The following is a 21,669-nucleotide window of genomic DNA, read 5'->3' as shown; positions in this document are numbered from 1 at the left end:
AATTGTTTCTTTGGAGTTTCTCAGTATCTATTGTTATGTCCCTCTTTTCATTTCTGATTTTGTTAATTTGGACATTCTCTCCTGCCTTTTAGTTAGTTTGGCTAAAGGTTCATCTATCTTGTTGATTTTCTCAAAGAACCAGCTCTTATTTTTATTGAATCTTTGTTTCTACTTTATTGATTTCAGCCCTAAGTTTGATTATTTCCTGCTGTCTACTCCTCTTGTGTGTGTCTGCTTCTTTTTGTTTTAGAGTTTTCAGGTGTGCTATAAACTTGCGAGTATGAAAACTCTCGGAGCTGGGAAGAGGTTAAGAACACTGGCTGCTTTTTCAGAGATCCTAAGTTCAATTCCCAGCAACCACTTGGTGGCTCACAGCCATCTATAATGAGATCTGGTACCCTCCTCTGTCATGTAGGTATACATACAGGCACAACATTGTATACATAATAAATTTTTTAAAGAAAAGAAAGCTCTCCAATTTATTTTATGAAAACACTTAGTCAACTTTCCTCTTAGCGTTGCTTTCATTGTGTCCCATAATTTGAGTATGTTGTGCCTTCATTTTCATTGAAGAGCTCTGTTGTTTGTGCTTAGTTTTATCTGCGGCTTAAGACTGACCATAAGCCGCCATTATCACCAACAACCATTACAAAGAACACTGTCTTGAGAGTAGCACCATTTAGGTCCAGTGCATATCTGTGGGCTCACACAGAGACAGTGTAAAATAAGAACTGGTGAACATTTGACCGAGTGTTCTTTTGCCTTCAGTAGATTTGATAGAACTCAAATGTTCTAGCTCTTGTTGAGGATGAGTTAATCATTTATAAATGAGTCCATGTCTAGACTCTGTTCCCCTCTAGATACCTGTTTGTCTCTGTGTGGGCACCATGGGCGTCATTACTGTGCTTTATATAGCATCTTGAAATCAGACACCATAGATTCTCCAACTCTACTCATTTTCAAGGCTTTTTGGCTACTCTTTATTCTTTATACTTCCATGAGAATTTTATAATTGATTTATTAATTCCTGGAAAAAAACAGTTGCTGTAATTTTGAGATTGCATTGGATATATATGAGAAAAATAGACTAGTGATGCGGCTCAGATTACCTAACATGTCCAAATCCCTAGGTTCAGTCTACAACATGGTTTAAAGAGTAAAGAATGGTCAGAAGGGAAGAGGACTAAGTACCTGACAGTCTTCAACTACCAAGTGCTCTGACGCATGAACACAATATATATGCTCTTGATTATTAGGTCATTTTTAGCATTTTAACTTTTGATTAGTGTCAGCAATGTATGTATTCTAATCTTCTGATTTTAACCAGCACAATAAAGTGTATGCTTACTATAAGTAGTTATAATTTAATATATTTATTGATATAGTTATGCCATCTTGCTATTTTTGTCTATACTGTTTGCTCTGTGTGCTCTTGTCCTCTTTCCTCCTTAGTTTCATTTGAGTTAATATTTTATCATTTCATTTTATTATTGCTTATAATTTTGTAATAATTATAGATGGTTTAAGTAATATTATATATCCACTCCTAATCTTGTTGCTTGTGTTGTCATATATTTTGTTTGTATGTATGTAAACCACACAGCCCATTGCTGTTATTGTTAAGTAGTTAAAAACCCTATGAAAAGAAGTATTAGTATAAGGAAAAACACTATATTTACTCAAATAGTTATCTTTAGTGTTCAGTCTAGGGTCCTATCCTTATGTTTATGTACTTTCTTTTAATGTCATGTTGAGTTAATTATTTTATTCTTGTGAATGAATGATCTGTCTACATGGATGTAAGTGAACCATGGAACTGGATACCCTGAAATTGGAGTTGCAGGTGGTATGAGCCACCGTGTGGACTCTCGGAATTAAATCCAGGTCCTCCATAAGAGAAACAAGTGCTCTAAACTGCTGAGCCAACTCTCCATCCTTTCCACATATACATACATCTTTTTGAGATAGATTTCTTCCCAGGTTCAACTTCCTGTGGCCAAGGGTGACTTGAATTTCCTACCTCCAGCTCATAAACTGGAACTGTCACCTCCAACTCCCAAGTACTGAGTGCAGTCTATTATTAATATTATTGTTTTTGTGGAAAATTCAGGTAGCATAAGTTCATCATTTAAAATGCTTTAAAATTCAGTGACGACGAGCCTTGGCATATTTACAGTGTTGTATATTCATCGCCACCACCTAATTATAGACCAGTTTCATCACCCTAGAAGAAACCTATACTTTCTGAGCAGTCACTCCCCATTCTCACCTCTTGCAACCTCTGGTGTGCACTTAATGTACTATTTTTCTCCATAGATTTCCCATATATATTCATTCCATATAAATGGAATTATATAACCTTCCACATTTGTATCTCATGTCTTTCACTTGCTATAATGCCTTCAAGATTTATTGACATTGCAATCATCTTACACTATACCAGCATGTCAAGGTTTTCTGTTTCTGTGTGTGTGTGTGTGTGTGTGTGTGTGTGTGTATTAGCATGGTTTATAGGATGTGTTCTGAGTAGTTTCAAAGTGTATATCTTCTGATGAAAAGGCCAAAAGATCTAATATTTGTTTAGTCCATGAGACTAGATGTTTTAGCAATCCCAATCTTGTGGGAATCCTAGCGGAGTCCTACAGTGCTTCTGGTCTTAAGTCTACATTATAATCAAAAAGGAGGTTCTAGATCCAGGTGTGGTGGCACACACCTTTAATCCCAGCACTTGGGAGGCAGAGGCAGGCGATTGCTGTGAGTTGGAGGCTAGCCTGGTCTACAAAATGAGTCTAGGACAGCCAAGGCGATACAAAGAAACCCTGTGTAGGGGGAAAATAACCTGTGTTAATTAGGATTTATAACATATAATGTATTTGAATCTGTCATAAGCCTGATGCTTGGTGAAATTTTGAGGCCAGAACAAGGTCTCTGTGTTAAGACTAGTTGTGGATATGTATTGTAATACATTTGGCTAAGTCCACGTATTACAACAAGAATGAAGCCTAAGTTCTATATTGCGATACCAATGTAGAGAGAACTACTTTGTATTCAGTTTTGCAGTCAATGTAAAACAAAACAAAACCAAAAACTGTTCTAAAAAGCACAGTCAAGCTTATTGAAGTGGTGAACATGAAGTCCCACCTACTCATGACATTGAAGCAAGGGACTCACTGAGGCTACCTACAGCAACATCGCAAAGTCCTGTCTTTTATAAGTAGATAGAGCCCGGAATGTGGCTTGTGTCTCTCTAATCCTGGCACATAGCCAGGCAGTGGTGGCGCACGCCTTTAATCCCAGCACTCGGGAGGCAGAGGCAGGCAGATCGCTGTGAGTTCGAGGTCAGCCTGGTCTACAAAGTGAGTCCAGGGTAGCCAAGGCTAACACAGAGAAACCCTGTCTCAAAAAAAACAAAACAAAACAAAACAAAAAACATAAATAGTGTAAAATGTATTGAGAAAAGGGTTTAGGGAGAGATGATAAATGGAATTTAAAGAAGACAGGTAGAAAAAAAAAGGTTAGGGCTGCCAACAGGAAGGTAGAGGCAAGAAAAACACAAATGCAAAGCAGTCTGGGTAAGACTGTCGAAGAAAATAAGAAAATGAAGTGGGTAGAAGCAGGGAGAGAAGGAAAGCAAGAGACAAGGGAAGAAGAGAGGAAATAAAGAGGAGGATGGGGCAGGATGTGGTGACTCACTTTCTGGGAAGACAATCATAGCCAATTTCTGTCGTCTGTGACTTTGACAACCCTGGCTGCTACTTTCTCCCAGTATATCTGGAAAGTAACTTTTCCAGAGAGAAAATCTAACTGACCATCTTAACAAGATGAACAGAACTTCCGCTTTCCTCTTAGGAAGGGACTTGGGAGCTACTTTTCTGTCTGAATGTCTTGCATGTGGCTCTTCGTCCTCGTGGAGTTGGCATTCGCCATGTCGTGTAACTAGATACGCGTGCTTTATTAAATTGGTGATTCATGGCACGTTTTGAAGAAGAATTTGTGAAATAAGGAGGATGTTGGGACAAACAAAATTCACAGGAACTGTGACACAGCAACAGACCCAGCCTCACTGGCCACAGTCACTCTGTCTCTCGTGTTTTGAGGCTGTTTTGCTGTGGAACTTTATAAAAAGTAGCATTTAATTTAATAATGATAAACAGACCTGAGCATGGGCCTCAGCGGGTAACGTACTTGCTTCACATGCACCAGTGCCTAGTTTTCATCCCCCATACCCCTTAGACTAGACACGGTGGCATCTACCTGTAACCCCAGTGCTTGTGGGCGTTGCCAAAGGATGATGAGTTCAAGGGTATCCTCAGCTATATCATGTGTTTGAAGCCAGCCTAGTTTACCCTACCCTAAAGTAATAATTAGTTAAAATAAACATCAGCACATGGACTTATCTTTCATGTGAATGATTAATGTGCTATAAAAGACAAAACATCCACATTACTGTAGTAGCAAGTCTATTTCAAACCTTGTGAAATGTTCAAACCAAGAAGCCTTCAAGCTAGTGTGGGGGTGCATGCCTACAATCCTATAGCCCTCAAGACCGAGGCAGGAAAACCATGTGTTCAAAGACTGCCTGACATATGTAGCAAGACAGTTGTCTTTAAATAAGTAAACAAAGACAACAGCAATGCCAAAAAAGAAATCTTGATTATGGTTCATTCTTGAAAAATACCAGGTATCCTAAATCCATAGTAGCCATTTGAAAAATACTATGAAAATTATCCTCATACTCGCACCCAAATCTGAAATGGCTATACAAATGAGCCATTTAAAAATAAATTTCTGCCAGGCATGATGGCGCACACCTTTAATCCCAGCTCTCAGAAGGCAAAGGCAGGTGGATCTCTGTGAGTTTGAGGCCAGCCTAGTTTACAAAGTGAGTCTAGGACAGCCAAAGCTATTACACAGAGAAACCCTATCTTGAAAAAACTTATTTAAAAAATGAATTTCTTGGGGGCTGGAGAGATGGCTCAGTGGTTAAGAACACTGGTTGTTCTTCCAGAGGCCCTAAGTTTAATTCCTAGCAACCATATGGTGGCTCAGAATGATCTGTAATAGGAGCTGATGCCCTCTTCGGTTATACAGATGTACAGGAAGCTAGAACACTAATATACATGAATAAATAAATCTTTTTTTAAAACTGAATTTCTTAGCCAGGTGGTGATGGAGCACACCTTTAATCTCAGAACTTGGGAGGCAGAGATAGTCAGCCTGGTCTACAGAGTGAGTTCCAGGAGAGCAAAGACAGATAAACCCTGTCTCAAAAAAAAAACAAGATAGATAGGTAGGTAGGTAGACAGACAGACAGACAGACAGACAGACAGACAGACAGACTTTGTCTCGAAATCCTCCCCCCCCCCCAGGCCTTTCCTTCCCATTGCAGCTTTGTCTGGACTCTACAAGGCACAGTATCATGAATACTCTGTATTTTCCCCTCCTGGTTTTTCTGTGCGGAGCCTTGACCCCTGTCAAGCACCTGAGTGCTGATGCTCACTAGCGCTCACTCTCTATTGTCTTGCTGCCAGACACATCCTCCAGGTGTTTTCAGCTTGTGTAGTAGTTTACAGTCTGGGAAGTATTCTATAAAGACTTAACAGAAGAAAAGAGAGAGAGAGAAGTGTTTTGGCCTTATGAAACCGTACTAAAATTCTCTTAAGGAGATTGGTTCTTTTTATGGCAGGTTGGAAACCTGGCAAACTCCTGCTGTTGACTACTACCTGTTGTTTTTACTTTCCATATCTATCCCACTGTCCACATTGGAGATAACATCAGCTTCCAAAAACCAATTATGTCACATGTGCCCTTACTTTCCTATATCTGCGTCATCTGGGATAATTTTCAGTGAACTACTTTTTTTTTTTTTAAGATTTATTAATTTAGATATACAGTGTTTTGCCTACATTATTACATGTACACTTGCAGGCCAGAAGAGAGCACTCAATATCTTTATAGATGGCTGTGAGCCACCATGTGGTTGCTGGGAATTGAACTCAAGACCTTTGGAAGAGCAGCCAGTGCTCTTAACCTCTGAGCCATCTCTCCAGCCCTTGCTGAACCACTTTACCAGAGGGTTTTTGGTATCTCTTTACTCTCCCTTCAAATACATTAACTACATTGGTAGTATATTTTCTTCCTTCATAAGTTATACCCTTTCCTCAACATCACTAATAACTTTCTAATCAGTTTGATTCACCTGAGACAGCCATGACATTATAGATATTTCAGAGGTTATTACAAAAAGGCCATTATAGCTCAGACTCTGTAACTCAGATGCCTATTTAGTCTGCTTAGCTGGTGTCCATCTTCTACCAAACGTGTGTGTGTGTGTGTGTGTGTGTGTGTGTGTGTGTGTGTGTGTGTGTATGTGTGTGTGTGTGTGTATGATTTGCATGCAGGTGTGTGTGCTGACGTGTGTGGTGCTCAAAGGACGACTATGAGGCGTGTGTTCTTTCCTCTGTTGTGTGGGCTCTGGGGAGCAGACTCAAGCACCTTTACCCTTTCTCTGTACTGAGTCTTCTCCACCTTCTCCTTCTCCTTCTTAAATGCTGTTAGCCCTCGCGTGTTTGCCCTTTGCTCTATTTTCATACCTCAACAGTGATTCTAAAATATCAATAAGGTGTGTTCCCAACTTGTAATCTCAGGATTTGGGAAACTAAGGCAGGTAGATCACTATGAGCTCAAGACCAGCATGGCTAAGTTATGAGTTCCAGGCCAGCCCACGCTATGGCGTGAGGCCCTTTCTGAAATAAACAGACATTAATGAGCCTAAGAATCATCCAAGGTTCTTATTTAATATACACATTCCAACCCTCAGAGATTGTGAACAGAAGGGTACAGAATGAAGCCTAAGAATCTTCATTTTTAAAAAGTCCTTATAAGGCAATAGAGATGACTCAGAGCACTGTTTGCTCTTCCAAAGGTCCTAAGTTCAATTCCCAGCAACCACATGGTGGCTCACAACCATCTATAAGGAGATCTGGTGCTCTCTTCTGACCTGAAGGTGTACATGCAGGCAGAACACTGTATACATAATAAATAAATAAATCTTAAGGAAAAAAAGTCCTTATGAAAAGGATGCAGGAAACAAGAAGGAAGGAAGGAAGGAATGAAAGAGAGAAAGGAAGGAAGAAAAAAGAAAGAAGAAAAAAGGATACAGGGCCACACTCTGAACAGAGTGTGCTTTGCAGTCTTATATACTCCGGCAAATCTCTTCCATGCTGGGTATTCAAATTCTGTACCATCTTCCTCTTCGGACTTTCTCCTTCATACCAACATTGTGAGACTTGGAGCTAGACCAGGCCTTGTAGTGCCAGCCTATAGACCAATACTTGGGAAGTAGGCCAGGAACATGGAAAGTTCAAGGTTAACCTGGGCTACACATAGATGCTGTCTCAGTTTTAAAATCTCAATACCAAACCAAACAAAACAAAACAAAACAACTCAATACCAGAAGCATGTCTGATGATCAATTAGCGCATGCTTGCTTTTGATTCTTAAAGTACAGGAAACTGTCAGGGAAAAAATGGGGAGCAGCTGCTGTGCTCAGCCTAATTGTTGTCTCAGCACCACACTGTCCTGTCCCTGAGACCCTCCAGGCCTGCTGACCGCCCAGCAACACATATTCACAACTAACTCTTAAACTTCTTGGAGATGCTGTTCTGGCTTTAATGGGGAGTTCAGTGTGTAAGATGGTTTGCCCACAAAAATAGTTGGTTGAAGCAGCCGAAGCAAGTGCATGACTCTGGCAGCTGTTCAATCTCCAGGTCTAGTGTCTTGTCAGAATCAGAGCCTTGTCGAATTTTAATTCAGTCTGGTCAAGACGAGGATCCCTCTTTTCTGTAACATTTCCCCAAGGGACTGAGAGTCCTAATGTTGAACACCAGGTAGACTTTTCATATTCCTAGCATGATCTGAAAGAATCAGCAATGGGGCCAAAGAGATGGCTCAGAGGTTAAGAGCACTGATTGCCCTTCCAGAGGTCCTGAGTTCAATTCCCAGCACCCACATGGTGGCTCACAACCGTCTGTAATGAGATCTGGTGCCCTCTTCTGGGGGTCAGGCGTGCATACAGGCCGAACATTATATAATAAATAAATGAATCTTTTTAAAAAGAGAAAGTAAGCAAGGATGTACAAGTGGTTCAGTGTAATCCACCTCTACATACATCCCATGTATGTAAATCCACTTACTACAACAGAAAAAAATTTATATGTAAGAAAAATCACATGGACCAGTGGTGGTTCATGCCTTTGATCCCAGCACGTGAGAGGCAGAGGCAGGCAGCTCTTTGTGAGTTTGAGGCCAGCCTGGTCTACACAGTGAGTTCCGGGCCAGGCCGGTCTGTGTAGAGAGACCCTGTCTGAGAATTAAGGAAGGAAGAAAGGAAGGAAAAGACAAGATATATTTTGTAAATCCTCAGAGAAAAACATAATTTTGGAATGTCATCCAACTATAATCTGAATTAGTATTTGAATGCAAAATATATTTTAGTCAGGTATTATTTTTCTCTGAATCATATGTATAATTATTTGAAACAAAGGAGGAATAGCAATTCTATAAACTATTGTGTCATGAGTTTAATTCTGAGTCATGTACTGTATAGTGCCTTAGTCATCCGTTACTAAGGCCTTCCTATGAGGAAAAGATTACTAACAATAGGCAGCAAGTGATTAGGAAACATTTTGAATATTTATTACTGTAACTAGAAAAAGGCTTTTAAAGCCATATGGGGAAATTTTTAATCAGTTAACTTTCTCAAAAGTACAAAGTAATCACCACTTTTTATTACCAGTTACATCCTTTCCCCCTGGAGAATGAAAACAAGTAGGGAAGAAGAGGCTGGGTTATGCTGTGGGTTATGCCTGCCTACTGTCACCAGGTGGCACCTACAAAGACCTAGAGAAGTGAGGTGGAGTGATTTAAAAAAAAACAAAACAAAAAAACACTTGGGAGATTTAAAATCCTACACACAGTTTTAAAGAAATCTGTCCTCAAAACAGTAATGCTGTTGTTTTCACGACTGTGAGGAAATCCTGGCGTGTGTATGTGCTATCTTACAAGGGAGACTTTTGGCTCATTTCACTGTTGTAAAATCAAATAAAAGTAGTTGCCCTTGTGGGAAAGAATAACTAAAATGTGTAGGATAGCAGCCGTTGTATTCATTATGTGATTAAAATTAGATTGATAAGGTTTAGACTGCTCGTTCTAGAGCAGAGTTTACCACAGTTTGTCCGAGCGGGCCCTTCCCTCCTCCTCTGCCCTGTCCGCCTCTCAGGCACAGGAGAAAGCTGCACTTTGAAACACTAAGTGACTTGTCAGTTGAGGTTTTTCAGCCAGGGTCAGTTCTATGAAAACAAAGTCAAGGCAATTGTTTGATATAATTGACTAAAGAAACTGGTTATACAGGTTAGCAGAACTCAGTTGGGCTGCATATTTGAATGTTTCTAAAGTAACTAAATAGAGGAAGATTCCAGTGACGTCACAGTGGATTTTAAAGAATGAATATCAGAACAAAAGACAGGCCCAGCAAGATCCCAGCTAGATGGGGTGAAAAAGTTACCCTTCCAAGAATTTCTCTTTTCAAAAATTCATGCCTTTTCTTTACGCTATGCATGATTTTACTGCCTTGATTTACTCAGTATTTCCACCTTCCAAAGTTAAAGCCCCATCACCACCTCACTGCTCGCTCTCCCCTCAGTGGCTAGTCATTCGCTGTTTTCTTGGGCTTTAAATGTTTTTAATGGGGTGTGTGTGTGTGTGTGTGTGTGTGTACACACATCGGTAAACATACTATAACACAAATGGGGAGGTCAGAGAACAGGTTTAGAACTGTTTCTTTTCCTACCTTTACATGGAGTCAGGACACTGCACCCAGGTCACAAGCCTTTCTCTCCTAGGGTCTTCACTACGGTCTTCACTGGCCGAGCCATCTCACTGGCCCACTTGATGTGGTTGGTTGGTTGGTTGGTTTTTCCAAGATAGAGTCTCACTAGATGGCTCTGTAGCTGTGGCTGTGCTGGAACCCTCTATGTCAGAGCAAGCTAGCCTTGAACTCACAGAGATTCACCTACCTCTGCTTCCTGAGTATTGGGATTAAAATCTTAGAACATTACTCCCAGCTTCTCCTACTGTTTTTGTAAAATAAATGGAATCCCCCCCAAACAAAATTGAAATGCTAAAGTAAATTGTATATAGAGCTTAAATTTTAGAAGTATGTAGATTTTTTTTGTTTGTTTTTCGAGACAGGGTTTCTCTGTGTAGCCTTGGCCATCCTGGACTCACTTTGTAGACCAGGCTGGCCTCGAACTCACAGCCGCCTGCCTCTGCCTCCCTAGTGCTGGGATTAAAGTGTGTAGATTTTAAAAGGATTTTAAAAGGACTTTAGAAAGGAAGCATAAGCAGCTGTGGTGGTAGACGCCTGCAGTCCCCACTCCGTGGCCACAGAAGAACCTTTCCTTTGTCTTGAAAAACAAGTAGTCCAGCTAGTTCAAGTTTAGAACATAGTGGTTAGAGTTTCCGGCTGACATGCATGTCAGCCTGGCTTCAATCCCAGCACTGAAATTAAAAAGTATAACGGTTGTAAAACATTGTGAAAATGTTCGTGCCACTGAATTTTTTCAATTAAAAATGGTTTAATTAAGTTGAGCATAGAGGCACACACCATTAGTCCCAGCACATACACGGGCTTGCACACACACACACACACACACACACACACACACACACACACACACACACAAAACTTTCAAGGGCCTTTTTGGTATTTTAACCATGATTTTTTTTAATATTTATTTAATATTATATAAAATTATTCAGATATAATAAATATTTTAAAAACTAAAGGGAATATGAAAAGTAAGAATTATGATATTTACGTATTTATTTTTGGTTTTTTTGAGATGGTTTCTCTATATAGTTTTGGCTGTCCTGGAACTCACTCTGTAGACAAGGCTGGCCTGAAACTCAGGGATCTGCCACCAGAATGCTGGGATTAAAGGTGTGCTGCTGCTGCCGCTGCTACCACCACCACCACCACCTGGTGCTTGGTCATTTTTAAACCTCCAAATGTATGCAGATTTATTTAGCCTTTCAGAATAGTTGATGTGCAGAAGAGCGCAGTGCACGCTGGGCTGTGGTGTGCACAGGCCTGAGTCCTGGGCTCATGCAGTCCAGGTGCCAGCAAAGCCGTGTCAAGAGTTAATGTGCTATAGTGCTAGAGCATTGCAGATGGCTTCCATTCGTTGTCAGGTTTGTGCAGTTTAGTGAAATGTGTGTTTCTTTAGCTTGACAGAGCCAATTCACTGTTAAATCAGACTCAGCAACCCTACAGATACCTCATAGAGTCTGTGCAGCAGAGGGATTCCAAGATCGACTCACTGATGAAGTGCACAGCTCAGCTTGAGAAAGATGTCAGGTAAGCCATCTACGCCTCTTGTGTTTGAATAATGAAGACATTGTTAATATGCTGCTGTAGATTGGCCTGGATTGTACATTCTAAATAATTTAATTCTGATCACAATCTTAAATGATACAGGGATTCAAATTTAGAAAAAAAAGCACTGTGGAGATGGCTCACTTGTAGAAGTGTCTGCTCTATGTGCTCAGATGAGGGCCCGAGTGCAGATTGCCAGAACCCACAGGAAGCCAGACTCAGCAGTGCATGTGTGTAGTCTCAGGGCTTCCAAAGCCAGACAGGGATGGAGACAGGAGGACCCCAGAAACCAACAGACCAGCTATCAAGGCGAAGCAACAGGGGGGAAAAAAACTGTCTTAAATCAGGTGGAAAGCAATGACCACCTCTTGACATCCATCCTTTATACGCTGTGTGGCGTGTACACACCTGTACTCACATGTTACCGTCATAATATGTATTCATATTTCACCTTATGATCAGAAGTCTTAGTGTGGAAATAATTCTGTACTCACTAGCAAAACACTGCCCATAAAAGCCGGCTTGTTCTTGTCTTCTAGATTCTTCACTGAGAGGTGGGGCAGCCAGGAGGGGAGGACTGTACACAGATACCATTTGTAGAGTCAAAATGGCTTTTTAAACAGGTCAAGTTTACACATTTACTTAGATTTATGTTGACTTTGCTAGGAACATTCTGGGCTTATCTGCCTCTAACCCTTTACATGAAGTAACCCAAGAATTACTTCAGTGTCAGTAAATAAATTCCTTTTGACACCTTTGTTTAAAACTGATTCTATGTTGGGGGAAAATATACTTTATGCAAAAGATTTGCCACATTTACTAGCCACTCTAAATTTTTTTTTCTTTCTTTCTATCATTTTTTGGTTTTTCATGGCGCTTTCTCTGTGTAGCCCTGACTATCCTGGAACAGCTCTGTAGATTAGGATGGCCTCGAAATAAAGAGAGCTGCTGCCTCCCTCTGCCTCCCAAGTGCTGGGATCACAAGTTTGCTCCACTCTGCCCAGCTTTGCAAAGCCCTCTTGCTGGCACCCATTTTTAGGCTGTTTGTTTGTTTGCTTGTTTGTGGTTTTTTGAGACAGGGTTTCTCTGTGTAGCCTTGACTATCCTGGACTCACTTTGTAGACCAGCCTGGCCTTGAACTCACAGTGATCCACCTGCCTCTGCCTCCCAAGTGCTGGCTTTTTTTTTTTTTTTTTTTAGGTTTTTTGAGACAAGGTTTCTCTGTGTAACAGCCCTGGCTGTCCTAGAACCCATTACTTAAACCAGGTTGCTCTTGAGCTCACAGAACCACCTGCCTTTGCTTCCTGATGCTGAGATTGAAGGTGTGCACCACTGCGTTCAGATTACCAAAATTGTGCTTCATAAATTCATAATATATTTTAACAGATTCTGAACTAATATTGGATGGGATATGATATCTTGCTTCCAGGTGAAATAACTGCAAACTGTTGTGAAATATAAAAGTAGTGTAATTGTGGCGTCCTAAGTTCTGCCTCCATACATGTTTGAATGATGAGGTGTGGTGATAACATTAAGAAGCCAGTTACAGAGCTAGAGAGATGGCTCAGAGGAGAAGGAAACTTGCTGTGCAGATGTGAAGGCTTCATATCCCAGTACCTATCTTAACCACAACTAAAAGAGCAAGGTGTGGCCACGTGCACCTGTAATCACTCGTGCTGTTGGGATGCAGAAAGGATCGCTGGGCCATGCTGGTTCCCGGATCAGTAGGAGTCCATTCAAGGGAATCGTGCAGAATGAGAGAGGAGAAAAATCCAATGTCTTCCTGAGGCTTCCACATTGGCGAGTACAATGGCCCATATAACACACCCACACCCACACACATACAACAGATTAATAAGAAGTTTGAGTTTATGGTCATCCTCAGCTGTGTAGGAGTTTGCAGCTAACCTGGGATACATGGGAGCTTGTCTTAACCTCAAAAGAACTGAGCAAACCCATTCTTTTCTTTGAAAAGTAAACAATACTATTGTACTATCCTTAACCCTTACAAGTTTAAATATTTATACAATTTATTCAGGCAAGTGTTCTGCCACTGTGCCACACTGCCAGACCTCTTTCTTATACAGTGTGCTTAGTACCCAGAAAGGCTAGAGTGAGCATGTCCTGAAGTCAGGTCATCAGAAGCATGGTGGAAAGCTCATGTTAAGATGATGTAGTAACTGCTTTGAATTCCCCTGTCATTAAAGTAGTAATCTCTTCTAAAAGGATCATGTTAACTCTCCACCACCCACAAGAGACAGTCAGTCTGGAAATACAATGTGAGCTGTGCTTTGGATCTGAGGCAAGCTGTCAGTCTTCAGTTTATTCTTTTGTTTTGGTTTTTTGGGGGATTTTGGGTTGTTTGTTTGTTTTTAGAGACAAGGTTTCTTTGTGTAGCCTTTGCTGTCCTGAACTCACTTTGTAGACCAGGCTGGCCTTGAACTTACATTGCCTGTCTCTGCCTCCCGAGTGCTGGGATTAAAGGTGTGTGCCACCACGCCCAACCCTCAGTTTATTCTTAACTAGTAGTTAGAGAAGAAAAGACTACATTGTCAACTTCTCTTACAGGGCTGAGCCAGAGTATATTGATCCAGGAAGTTAAGGTACAATATATCAAGAATATGTTTTCATATAGCAGGTGAAACAGAGCCATAAACATGAATTTCTAAGTAATAATTAACAGTGAATTGAACAATTATGGCTGTAATATACCATTCAAGATAGATGTGCTCATAAGGAGGTTTGTTTTGTAGCTTTATGAGTCACACATGGAAGATATATATATATGTATGCATTGGTTTTTTGACACAGGGTGGACGCTTTATATTTTTCAAAGTGAGTTTCTATTGTATTAAACTCTCTCATTTCTCCATACTTCTAGTACATAATATCAGGACAGTGAATTTAATAATCATCACGTGAAGTTTTAGAAATGCCCACGTTTAAGATAGTGTCCTTTGTGACGTAAATATGTTATAGCAAGTGTATCCCCAGACCTTCCAGTCACAGAAATGTGGTCTGAAGTGCTTGTGATAAACTATCTTTCAGATGCACCACAGTTACTCTATTGTCTCCCACCTTGGATTCCATAGTGTGTGGCTGTTTTGCTGTTTAATTCTGGAACACTCGCTTTAGTCTTGAAAACTTAAATACTATATACAAAGCCTTTCTAGAAAATATCCAATCAGAATCCTTTAATTACCTCAATAATCCATTCCCATTGCACTTTATATTTTATTTAATGGGCTTGATACTATTTAGGACAGAAAGGGAAAGTGCATGTATGCGTGCATGTGTCGTGTGTGTGTGTGTGTGTGTGTGTGTGTGTGTGTGTGTGTGTGTGTGTGTATTGTGTATGTGTGTGTACTTACATACAATTGTAAACACTCCTTTAAAAGACCTAGTTATGTTTGCTGAATTTACATTCATTTTGAGGAGTGTGTATCTTCAGATAAAATATAATAGCTTTGAATTTGAGCATTTCAGAAACATCTGATGTGTACCAGGCCTTCGAGCCTGACAGAACATGACACTCTGTGCTGTACACCATTTTGTTTTTTTCAACTGCTCGGCTTAGTAGGATCTCTGGCGCCTACCTCTGCATGTCAGTTTGTTTTTCTGCTGAGCTGCTTGCCTTTATTGGCATTTAATTACTGTTTTCCTCTGATGCCTGTTTTTCATCTAAGTTAGTAATAGTATATAGCATTAATGTACAGTTTTATGTGTTGAGCGCTTTATGTAATCATTCACTAGGTAATTCACATATCCCTTTGACATACATGAGTAGTTTACACTTTTACAGTGTCAGCGGAGCACTGCATTTGCACAGCACAGCTGAGCGAGCAGCACAGCAGCAAGCAAGTCAGAGCTGCATGGCCTCTTCCAGAGACCACGGTGCTTCCTGAGGGGCTGACTTACTTGGGAGGAGTGGGTTTTCTTTTTCAATCCTTGAACTTACCAATTCTTCCAAAATGCTCACTACATTTCTTTAAGGTCAAAGGAGTCTTCTAATATTTTGATAATTGAAAACTTTTCAGTAAGTATAACTTAAAGATGTCTTTCAATAAAACATTTCTTTTTTATTAATTTATTCATATTACATGTCAATTGTTAACAAAACATTTATTAGTCTCACCCTAACAGATTTTGTCTCAACATTTAAGGAACTGTGCTACTTTGGTTTATTATTGTTTTTCTCAATTCTTTTTTTAAATGTATTTATTTATTTTTATGTTCATTGGTGTTTTGCCTGCAAGTATGTCTGTTGGGGAGGGGGGGCATGTCAGATTTTGGAGTTAACAGACAGTTGTGAGCTGCCATGTGGGGCTGGGAATTAAACCCGGGTCCTCTGGAAGAACAGGCAGTGTTCTTAACCCCTGAGCCATCTCTCCAGCCCCACTTTTCTCAATTCTTATAGAACTGGTCACATAGATTTCTTTTTACTAATGACATTTTATAGAATATTTCATTTGATTCTTCCCGTTAATTCCTGTATATCAAATAGTAAAATCGCAGAAAGCAGTCCACAGTCATTTCTTAGAATATTAATATAACCTTATATGGACTCTGTCATAAATCAGATCTTAACAGTGAGAAAGATCACAGTGGAAACATAGAAATTGAAGAGGAAACTAAGGATTTGGAGCCAGGCATAGTGGTGCACCCCTTTAAACTCAGTGCTCAGGAGGCAGAGGCAGGCAGATCTCTCTGAGTTAGAGGCCAGCCTGCTCTACAGAACAGGCTACACAGAAAAACCCTGTATCAAGGAGGGGGAAGGAATTTGGAGATGAAATAATTTTTCAGAGTTTACAGTAGACTGATCCATTTAATTTGTATACTTCACAATTTACTATGTAAAAAATTATAAAATACTACCGTTCTAGAGGTAAATATTTCAGTTTGACTTCTAATATCTTGTGTTTCAGTACTTGTCCGTGTATATACACTTTGTTTTAACACTTCAGGAGTAAGCATTGGCTAAAGCACTGCGTGCCCACAGCAGGCAGGACAGTCCAGGGCCACAGCTCCTGTGGCACCAAGACTCTGATACTCGTTCAACTAAGTGGTACAGTGTCTGCTTTGCTGTCTTCACTGACTACAAATTGATTTATCTTCAGTTCAAACCACCACGCTTACATTTTTTTTTTTTGTATTTACTTTATCTTAACTAAACTCACACAACATGATCACTTTTCAACACTTGGGTTTTTAACAGCAACTTAAATAAAGAAAAGTCAGCCCTGCTGCAGACGAAGAACCAGATGGCATCGGATTTGGAACAGCTTCTAAGTCATCGTGAGGTACTTTTCCCACCTTGTAATAGTTTGTCACCTTTTGAGCATTTTCCAAATCCATGTTTACGTTAAGATGATTGAATCCTGGTGTCCTGTGTTCACCAATGATTTCTGTTTGTAGCTCACTGTGATCTATTCATTTTGATAACATTTGACTTGTGATGTACTTCATTTTTAGAGCTAGCTCTTTTCTGGAATGCCTTTCTTTATTTTGTCTTTCTTTCTTTCTTATTTTGGTTTATTGAGACAGGGTTTCTCTCCCTGTTTCTCTGTGTAGCCTTGGTTGTCCTAGACTTGCTTTGTGGACCAAGCTGGCCTCGAACTCACAGCGATCCATCTGCCTCTGCCTCCCAAGTGCTGGGATTAAAGGTATGCACCACCATTCCCCACTGTAATGCCTTTCTTGTTGACCAGTATTATTTGTTTATATCTCAATCTCTGATTTCCACATTATTTAATCACTTCCTGCTTTATTTCTTTCTGCCATAAGACATTAAATTTCAGCCAGGCATAGTGGCACACACCTTTAATCTCAACACTCAGGAGGTAGAGACAAGCTGATCTCTGTGAGTTTGAGGCCAGCCTGATCTACAAAGAGAGGTCCAAGACACCCAGGGCTATTGCACAGAGAAACCCTGTCTCAAAAAACCAGAAAAGAAAGAAATAAATTTTTTTAAAAAGAAAAACTCCAAAATTGAGAGAAGTGATTTTTTAATTTATAAACTTTATTATAAAATATGTCATGCAGTGTCTTTTGGTCCTGTTCATATCCTTCTCTGAGCTCTCCCCACCTCCCTACTCACCTAATGTCATGTTCTCTTCCTCCCTTCCTCCCTCCCTCCCTCCCTTCCTCCCCCCCTCCCTCCCTCCCTTCCACCTTTCCTTCCTTTTTAAACCCATCTAGTGCAGTTTGTGCTGGTCAGTTATTTTGTTTTACATCAGATTTATTAGAAATATAAACAAGAGCTGAACGAGCTGGTGCACGCCTGTAATCCCAGCACTTGGGAGCCAGAGGCGAATGGATCTCTGTGAGTTCAAGGCCACCTCTGCCTATAAAGCGAGTCCAGGACAGCCAGGGCTATTACACAGAGAAACCCTGTCTTGAAAAACCAAAAAAAGAAAATACAAACAGGGCCAGGTATATAGCTTAGTTGGTAGCCTAGCTTACCAGGCATGCACAGGGCCTGGGTTTCATCCCTAGCACTAAATAAATGCACACCCATAATACCAGCACTAAAGCAAGAGGAGCAGGATGGTGAGAGATTCAAGGCCATCCTTAGCCACATAGGAAGTTTGAGGTTGGCCTGAGGTCCATGAGACCTTAAAAGAAAAAAGAAAAGAAAAGAAAAGAAAAGAAAAGAAAAGAAAAGAAAGGAAGGAAGGAAGGGAGAATCACATTCATACTTACAGTATGACTTACTTACAGAATGACAACTTTGGGGGCATTAGTTTCTCTGTTTTATTGGCAAATACATCTACCAGTGTCAGTATGTAAATAATCTTACCACCCCCAAAACTCTCTTAGACCCCCTTGAGGTGGCTTCCTTTCTTTTCCCTTGTTCTGTGCCTTAATGTCAACTGACCTATTTTCTCTACCTGTAGTTTTCCACCATTTATAGAGTGTCATATAAATTACATTAACAACATGTAGCCTTTTGCACCTGGCCGTTTTTTACTTAACTGAGTTTTAATGCCATATTATGTGGCTACAGCCCAGTGTTTGGATCATGTTATAGTACATTTAAATTTTTAATTTATTCTTATATTAATATTACAATGTAATATGTTATTTTTAATTTTGTATCTACTTTGTGATTTTTTTAATTTATTTCACCACTTTACAGCCTGATCCCAGCCCCTCTCTCCTTTCTTCTCAGTACCACACTCACGCCCCCCTCCGCCATGCCTCCCTCTCCTTCGCAGAGAAGGGGAGGCCCCCAAAGGGTACCAACCCACCCTGGTACCTCAAGTCACAGCAGGACTAAGCACATCCTCTCCCACTATCTGTTGTTTATTTGCATGTTTCATTTTAAACTATATCATCACATCTACAGATAAAACCACTCTAAGCAGCTGTTTGCATGCATTTGTGCAAAACATGGGCCTCTCTTTCTCTCAGGTACATGCTAGAATACAAATGCTAGGTTTCAGGGTAAGCATCTGCTGCCATGCCTTTCTAGAGTGGGGGTGCTTTTGGGGGTGGGGGTTGAGACAGAGTTTCTCTGTGTAGCCTTGGCTCTCCTGGACTTGCTCTGTAGACCAGGCTGGCCTCAAACTCACAGCGATCCTCCTGCCTCTACCTCTGCTTCCCTGAGTGCTGGGATCACAGGTGTGTGCTACCATGCCTGGCCAGAGAGGTTTTGTTTTTTGGGTTTTTGTTTTGTTTTGTTTTGTTTTTATTTTTTGAGATAGGGTTTCTCTGTGTAGCCTTGGCTGTCCTAGACTCACTTTGTAGACCAGGCTGGCCTCAAACTCACAGTGATCCTCCTGCCTCTATCTCCCTAGTGCTGGGATCATAGGCATGCGCCACCATGCCCAGCTCAGTGAGCTATCTTAATCATAACTTCTTTTCTACAATGTTTCTATCATTTTATTTTTCTAAAATGGAAAGTTTCAAAAGAAACCACTGATTTATGAGATTACTAAAGTTGTTTTCTGGTATGTAAAAAGTGTGTCAACTGTTTGGAAAGAAATCACACTGGAAGAATATTGTTGAGAGATTAACTAGGGACTGTGGCTGGAAATGGTTCAGAGGTGCATATGCTGAAGCAGTGTTGGGGAGGTGGAGGCTTGTCTCCACTAGAGACGGGACAGGCTGGACAGATGGCTCACTTAAGAGCACTTGCTGCGTGGACCTGTGGGCTTGGTTCCTGGCCACATGGGGCAGCTCTCAACTGCATAAAATTCCAGTTCTGGGACCTTTGACATCTTCTGGCCCCTGTGGGCAACTTCATGTCTATGGCCTATGCAGTCATGCAGGAGCACACACATACACATTAATTAAAATCTAATTTGAAAAAAAGAAATGGCCAGGCATGATGGTGCATGCCTTTAATCCCAGCACTCAGGAGGCAGAGGCAGGCATATTGCTGTGAGTTCGAGGCTAGCCTGATCTACAAAGCGAGTCTAAAACAGCCAAAGCTACACAGAGAAACCCTTTCTTGAAAAACCAAAGAAAGAAAGAAAAAAGAAAGGGCTTTCAGAATAAGTTCTCCTAGATGATGGACAAAAGAGTAAAGAAGAGGTGACCATGGCAACCCCGACCTGTGCTGCAGCACTCTGGGTGCTAAGATAGGAAGATGGCAAGTTTTAGGTACACTTGGCTAAGTAGTGAAACTCTCAAAAAAAACAAAAACAAACAAAAAAACAGCAAGAAGGTTGTCTGGAACTGATTTTTTCTTTCCTTTTCCTGCTTTTTGATACAGGCTCCTGTACCCCAAGTTAGCCTCAAGCTCACTGTGTAGCCAGACTTTGAACTCCTGATCCTCCTGCCTCTACATACCAAGTGTTAAGATTCCAGGATATGTGCTACCATGCCCAGTTGTTATCCTGTTGGGACCAAACTCGGGACTCCACATGAACTGGGCAAGCTTTCAGCTAAGCTCCATCTTGAGCCTCTGGACTCCAATTAGAGATAACCCTGAGGTAGAAGAGGCCATCAGTAACAGGTGGCAGAGCTAGGCAACGCTTCTTTGCAGATGCTTATTCTTCCTTCTGGCTTTGGACGTTCTAGGCCTTCTCCATCCACACAGCCATGACTTATATCCTAGAATTCTGCCTTTGAATATTGTTTCTTCAGTGTGGAAGCCTGAGTTATTCAGTGTGTGTTCTTAAATTTGAATATGTAAGTGAGCGTAACCAGAGGTTTCTCTTCCATCTCAAAGCTAGCCATGACTTTCTTTTCAGAATGGCCTCATTTAATTCTAAAGGATTATTCTAGACTTTGAAAACTGTAGAAGCCATTTTATTTCTACATTTTATACATCAGTCGTGAAGCCACCTTATTCTATTCATGTGTTCAAGTAAGAGCTAAAAAGCTGTGAACCAATATACTCCATCTTCACTTCCATTGCTTTCTCAGGCACTTGGTCACATGACAAAAGCCTGATTGAGGGCACCCAAGGTATTGGCTTACTTCATACTAGTCAAGGCCCGAGGAAATCATTTAATGTACATCATGGCTTTAATCAGCTAAATTGCAAACATTTAAATTAGTGGTTCATATAGAAAACAAGTGACAAGTAACCACTTTCCAGTTCCTCAGATACTGCCTGGGTTAGGGCCCAGCCCCACCTCTGTGGCAGTCCACTGAGTTCTCTGTGGCTCTTAGTGTTCATGTAACATGAGTCAGATCCAAGTCACATGCTGACAAGTGCTAGTAAATGAGAAAGGCACCAAGTAGGGAAGTTCTAGATTGTCATTTCTAAAACATTCAGAGTCTGGCTATACAAAGTTTTATTTTCTAGGTTAGTGTTACCTCAAAAACAAACCTGCTTTGAAGTACGGCTATTGCACTGGGGTGTGGCTCGGTTGATACGGTGCTGCCCTAGCATGCAGGAGCCAAGGCTACACAGAGAAACCCTGTCTCAACAAACAAACAAACAAACAAAAAACCAACTTGTGAAATTGTATGTTGCTCTCTTATGATAATAAAACTTTAGAATATGCATTCATAAACAGTTCATAAATTGGTATGTATATTGAAGTGGTATGGTAGATGTTTTTCAGTCTCAACTTCATTATAGAAAGTATGTGAGCACACACACACCAACACACACACACACACCAACACACACACACACCAACACACTGTGGATCACAAACTGTGCCTCAAGTATGCTTTACCACTACTCCACCCCTAGATTAGTCTGATTTTGACATAAGAAAAACATGAAGAGATATCTAGATAAGGAGGGAATAAAAAGCTATGGCTTGTCT

The 21,669-nt window shown here is 40.6% G+C and overlaps 1 protein-coding gene across 2 annotated transcripts in view; it reads left to right on the top strand.

The window, feature by feature from the left end:
* Nucleotides 1–21,669, top strand: part of PIBF1 (progesterone immunomodulatory binding factor 1) — a 157,174-nt gene that overhangs the window by 107,930 nt on the left and 27,575 nt on the right. For both annotated transcript variants that reach the window (XM_084767879.1, XM_084767878.1), the window contains exons 15-16: nt 11,289–11,419; nt 16,653–16,737. In XM_084767879.1, coding sequence (XP_084624005.1) covers nt 11,289–11,419; nt 16,653–16,737 — 216 coding nt within the window. The remainder of the gene's footprint in view (nt 1–11,288; nt 11,420–16,652; nt 16,738–21,669) is intronic.

Source organism: Acomys minous, assembly GCF_964271855.1.
Source record: "Acomys minous genome assembly, chromosome: 18".
NCBI lineage: Eukaryota > Metazoa > Chordata > Mammalia > Rodentia > Muridae > Acomys > Acomys minous.
Note: the sequence above shows the minus strand (reverse complement) of the source record. Positions and strands in the feature narration are given on the sequence as shown.